The sequence below is a fragment of the Gambusia affinis genome, linkage group LG17 (genome assembly GCF_019740435.1).
Source record: "Gambusia affinis linkage group LG17, SWU_Gaff_1.0, whole genome shotgun sequence".
NCBI lineage: Eukaryota > Metazoa > Chordata > Actinopteri > Cyprinodontiformes > Poeciliidae > Gambusia > Gambusia affinis.
In genome coordinates, this window is record NC_057884.1 from 20,876,896 (window position 1) to 20,883,197 (window position 6,302).

Here is a 6,302-nt window from a genome sequence, read left to right on the forward strand (position 1 = left end):
GCACTGAAATCAATTTATTTAATTAAACTTGACTAATTAGAGCAAGAGTTTGGAGAGTAAGTTGCCCAAATCTGGTTCTCGTAACTGAGAATAATTTGCCCAAAAAATACTGAAAACTAGATTTTTGTCTTTTAATACCAAAGTTTGAATCAACAGTGAATAATGAAATAATTTTACTGCTTCATCAATTTGATTTTATTTTATTTTTTTGGCCCACGAAAACTTGTGACTTAACTAATTTGGCCAAAAGTTTGGACACCCCTGTGCTAATATAACTAGCGGTTCGTCTGCAGACGGTGAAAAAAACAACAAAGCAGGGAAACCAGCTGCAGTTAGTGGTACCAACAAACAAACACTGGACAGGAGGTTCTTTTCCTTGGTGTAAAAATAAAAAAAAATCTAAATGTAGTAAAAAAGGGAAGACAAAAATTAAAACTTATTAGAGCTGATGCAAGAGAAGCTTCAATAAAAGGAAAACCAGAAAACAAAGAGCTAATAGCAGCAACGGATCCTTTTGGTTTTTCTTCAGTCGACAAGAAAAACCATTAAAGACCAGAAATTATAAAAAGTAGAATAAACTCTCTACAGACCTAAACATCTTAAAGTCATCTTAAACCAATAAATGCTACAGCTTGGCCTCCATCTCAACTTGCTAAAGCATCACTGTTTTTCTAAACAAAATGGCCCCCAAATCTTTACCAAACACTACAAAAATGTCTGGCTTGATTTAAGGAAAACTGAGTTGAGAAAGAAACTTTCTACAGACCTAAGCAGCAACATCTTAAAGTCTATAACCCCAATCAACAAAACGTTCTCATGTAATACGACAAACAAACATCGAATATTTAGATTAATAAGCTAAAGTCTGGATTTCCTGAACAAAATGGCCGCCACTTACTTAAGTAGACCAAGAAAACCATCGCCCAAGATCTTTACCAAAGATTACAAAAGAGTCTGGCTTCCTTCAAGGAAAACAAACAAAGCAGAAAAAATCTTATGAAAAACCAGAAAAACCATCTTATGTACGACCAACATGCTAAAGCATTACGCTTTTCCTGAACAAAATGGCCGCCCCTTGCGCCATCAGATCTACGTTTAAAGCTTTGTTGTTTGAGGCGCATTCGGAGAATCTGTGTAGTTAGAAATCAGAGTCCAGAGTGTTGTGTTTCTGTTGCCGGGAAAACGCCCACAAAGCTGTTTGTTTTCGGAACAACCTGCTCAAACATCTCAATCTTTAACAAATCTTTTCTCACTTTACCAACAAATTCTGCCTCCAACAGATGGAAAAACTCTCAGCTTTGCATCAGAAACAAACCTTATCACTGGTGAAAGGTGCTGGCAGTAAATCAAAGCCCGTTTGTCTCAGAAATAATTTAAACTTCCAAATATTTGAGCTAATTTATAAAGTTGTGGCACAAACTGTTTGCTTTACTCCAAGAAGCATCTTTCACGTTGTACGATGTCGCTAATGTGTCTCCAGCCGCCACAAACGCGTCTCTGTCTCAGAAATTCATATTTTGACTTTGGATTTTATAATTTCTTCAGGGTTTTTGTAGCTTTTCCTCTGCAGACTGATTAGCAAGTTTGGTAGTTTGAATATTCTGGTATTTTAACTTTACTTTCAACACACCGACTCTAAAACTGCTCTTCAAAAATCTCAAGTGAAACTCGGTATATTCTGGTAGGTTACACACAAAGTGATACATCTATGCATTTTACTTTCTGAGGATTGTGGAGTTCATCTTACAGAAACCCAAAATGTAGCTTCTTGCAAATTGTGTATTTTTAGAAGACCAAAAATAAAAATTTTTTGAAAGTAGAAGTACGTTGGTTTTGGGACCAAAACAACCCACAAAAAGTTAATATCCATTAAAAACCCTTAAAACTTTTTATTTTAATCGTTCCAACACCAAATATACCAACGTTTGGATCATAATACGCACAGTGGAAACCATTTTAGCACTTCATGACGCCTACAGTCGTCCTTATCTCCACTCTTGGGGTTTCAGCCAATCACCTTTAAGCAGGACAAATGGAGCTCCCGGATTGGCTGCTTTGGAAACGACAGCCAATAGCGTGTCAGCTTCCCCAGATTTGTTTTCTTTCAAATATTTTGGACGTGCTTTACAGAAAAATCTCTGACTGGATGAATTTTCTGTGAATAATTTGGAGTTATATCCCATAAAAATAGCAAACGCTAAACCGCTAATAATTATGGCAAACAAAATTTTTTTTTTACAAAATTATAGAGAATTTTTAAATGTCTTGAGAAGCGATTTATAAATAAAATGTTTTATTATTGAGATATTTTTGCATCTGCCGTCATTTGCAATTTGTGTGAACTTGGTAATTGATTAACCTATTGATTAATCGGGAAAAAAATGTCATTGTAAAAATTTTTTTTAATTGCTTAAACCTTTTTGTACAATATTAGAAATACATTAAAAGATGCGAATAAACATTTTATTGGGTAAAGTTAAAACATATTTACAGATGTTTTTATCTTAAATGCAAAATGTATATTTATATTGTACAAATTTGGCTTGAATGTGTTATTTTCCATCAAATGACCTTTTTGTTTTTACTCCAGTTAACAATTGATTACAAATTAGTTGAGGATTAATTTACTAGTTAGTCATGATTAATCACTTTTCTACCTACATTGCTGTATTAATCATCTTTCTTGATCACAAACTTTTGCTACATTTTGGGTTTCATTCGCTGTGAACAACCAAACATCTGAAATATAACAAAGTGGAAATTAAATATCGCTGAACTCACATTTTCCCAGCCGTAAACGTGTTTCACTGTGGAATTGGTTTAAATTCAAGCGCAGTAAAAGTCGATACGTAACATTTCTCTCTGTGTGTTAATGAAACCAAACAGCTGCTTCTGTTCGGACCGGATGTTGTGAAGTGTTTCTGGTAGCGAGAGCTTGTAGTCATTTCCTGCCTGCTCATGTGTTTGGTGTTGTGACCGATGGTTTCGGCCGCATGTGCATGTTAATAATGCATCGAAGTCCCAGCAGCGCAGCACTTAACAGCTGAATAACTAAAATATTTCCGCTGTTTGGTTTAAGAAATAAAGAATCCTTTGAATTGTTCTCGTTTCTCTGAGAAACGTCAGTAATGGGAAACCAGATAAAGTAAATCTTTGGTTTTTATAGCGTCTATTTAAAGTGAATATTGCTTTTTTTTTTTTCCTACATGATTCATTATTAACCTTCTGACTAACTGATTATGACTTCATAACTCCGGGCTTCCATCTTTTCTTTCAACGGCTGCTGTCATCTGCAGTAGGCATTCATAACAAAAGCTGAGAACACATTTTAATTTAGTTTTAAATGTAACTAAAGGCTCAGATTTAATGCTGCGTTTGTGTGTGTTGTCTCCAGGATCGACCCACATCTTCACTCCCACCTGCCTGCTGGAGCAGCTCAAGGCCATGAACAAACCAGACGAGGAAGTCACGAGCTAAGAACCCTCCTCTTCATCTCTCCCAGCCAAATCCATCACTTATGTATGCATAATGCCTGGAAAAGAGAAAAACAAAAAAGACGGGAAAAATATATATCAAAGAATAAAACTGTTGCAAGTATTCTTGTTTTACAATGGATGCAACTAATTAAATTTATTTAAAAAAGATGATATTTGAAGGCCAGATAAAATGCAATGTACCAAAATGTCCTATTGTATGCTAACATTATGCTAGGATGTGTAAACAGTTTTTTCCTCTAGCGTTCCTCCGCCCTGTGAGTTTTACTGTTGGCAGATCGAAGGGGGATGTGCAATTTGAGACGACATTTTGTAAAATATATCATGCAATATAAATGTATTCACTTATTTCAGCAGAGAGGAGCGCCATCCGCCCATCTGAGATGTTTGTATTCAGTAGCATGCTTGGACTCGTGTGGACTGTTCCGTGTTTTTGTGTCGAGTGTTTTGAGTGCAGAGGAGTTAGCGATTAGCTTACTTTCTTGGGGTTGAATACGACGCCAAAAACTTCTGAGTGTCAAACTTTTTAAAAACATGCTTGGTAACTAAAAATACACCTTCCTCCTGCTCTCAACTCATCTCCAGATTTAATTAAATATTACTTTCTTTCAAGATTTTATGCTAATAAGCTGTTAGCTACCCAAGCTAATGGCTAAAATCAACCAGTCAGCCATTTTGTTTACAAAATGCAACACGTGCACAAAAGTAAACTATAGCAAGTGCAAAAATAAGTCCTAAATACCGTACGTTGGTAATCAGTTTGTTTACAACAGTAGCTTCTTAGCATGTAGCTGCCAATAAAAATGCTAATTAGCCGTTAGCGAAGAAATCTGATCAGGCAAATCTAAATTTTTCACCCAATTTTGTTTTGAAAGTGTCTTTAAAGTTGTGTGTTCATTCTACATTAATCCACAAAAAATGTTTTACAATTAACTTTCTGCCAAAATTTAATTGGCCTGAGCTAATAGCTCATTAGCTTGAGCTAATTGGCTAAACTTTTTCCTTTTAACCATTTCAAAATAAATTTTACGTCACCACATTTAAGCTTTGCTTGTCTGCTAGCTACAGTGAAACAAGAAGACTAAGCTAGCCAGTTAGGCTAAACATTTTTATCCTTCTGTTACTGTATATTCTTGTAAAAAAATTTCTGTTTTGAAAATCTGAATACATATCATTTGTTTAAAAAGAAACATTTTTAACCAACAAACATCTCAGCAGTTTTTCCCCAGTTGAATTTGCTAACTAGCTGTTTGCTAACCAAGCTAATAAGCTAATCTACCAAACCTGTTTGTTTTTCTGTAGTAAAAACGTTACTGAAAATGTTAAGCACACGACAGGCACCAACAGAGAGAACAATGTTACAGAGATTTTTACGTTCTTCTTGTTTGTGCCGGCTTGTTTGACTCTCAACAAATCTAAAGTTCTTGGTTTCGGTATTCACCCAATAAGCTCAGTTAGGAAGAAGAATAAAAAAATATTAAATGGAAGCTAAAACCTTCACCCCTCCTCACTGTAACTTCCTGCACCAACCTTTTTTCCACTCAAACAGAAGAGTTATTGTTAAAAAAGGCTGTTGCTTGCTGATATTAATGATTAATCCTAAACGAGGCCCGGCTGTGTTTCAGTATTGTATCCTGTCAGATTATTAGTACTAATCGGGCCTTGCACTGAGTAAGTAGTGTCGTGTATCTGCCATTCGTTGCTGTTTAAGCGTCTTACTGTTGAATTGTGATTTATTTTAAAGCAGTGCAGTAGTGAAACCTTTTCTGTGAAGCCGCTGTGTTTGTGACGTTTTAGCTGTAGATGTTAAACCAGGTAAAATATTTACTACTATACTTTGTTTTTCCCTCTGGTGCAACGTAACTCCGTCCCTGAAGTTGAATGGCTTTGCAATGATAAAACTAAACCTGCGTGATATCGCCTCCCTTCTGTAGGCCAAACAAGTCGTATTTTGCACTATACTGAGTTTTCTGTGATGCAAATGCTTGAGTTTTTTTTATATATATATATAATTATAATTTAGGCTTTATTTGCCCAATCACTGCATTTATTTAAAAGTTATTCATCAGAGAAAAATACCAGTGTGTCTGTATGTTTGCGAGTGTGTAAGCACAAACAGTACATCCATGTGTACTGACATGTACTAAAGCTGTCTAATAAATTGGCTTCCATTGCGTTTCGCCGTCTTTCACACCTCATACATGTGACTGGATTTCTACTATCTACTTTATATTTAATTAAAATTAAAACGCTAGCTGGGTGAGAAAAGTGGAGAAGAAAAAATTTTTTATTTTTTTTTTAACATACAAAAGCATAATTTGTCATTACTTTTCTAATATTTTTTAAAATTTAATGATAAAAAAAGGAAATATTTTTATCGTAATTAATTGGAATTTAGAGTGAAAACAATTCTTACATCTTATATTCTTATATATCATAATAAATGATTACTGATACGATAAAGTTCAAATATCTTATTACACCTGAAATACAAAATATCAGCTTATTTTTTTTAGTAAATTAACACCTGAATATTGATTTAAAAAGTACAAGTTTCTCTTATAAAATGACATTCTTTTCCTTGTTTAGTGATTTAATTTGCAGTGGAATTAGAACTTTTTAATCAAAATTAAGGAATTATTTACTTAAAACATTTATATTTCTCAAATATAAATGTTGCTATAAGTTAGTTTTTGTCGTATTTAAAGTGTGCTAAGATAATTACACAAAAATACTTTTAAGATTTTGTTTTAATGTATAATTTTTAATAGATAAAAGTGTGTATCAACTGTAACATAACTTGTATAT

At 34.1% G+C, this 6,302-nt stretch overlaps 1 protein-coding gene across 1 annotated transcript in view; it reads left to right on the forward strand.

Moving 5' to 3' along the window:
• Positions 1-5,692, forward strand: part of stxbp1a (syntaxin binding protein 1a) — a 29,594-nt gene extending 23,902 nt beyond the window's left edge. The window contains exon 19 of the mRNA XM_044095719.1: positions 3,395-5,692. Coding sequence (XP_043951654.1) covers positions 3,395-3,477 — 83 coding nt within the window. The 3' untranslated portion in view covers positions 3,478-5,692. The remainder of the gene's footprint in view (positions 1-3,394) is intronic.
• The last annotated feature ends 610 nt before the right edge of the window (positions 5,693-6,302 follow it).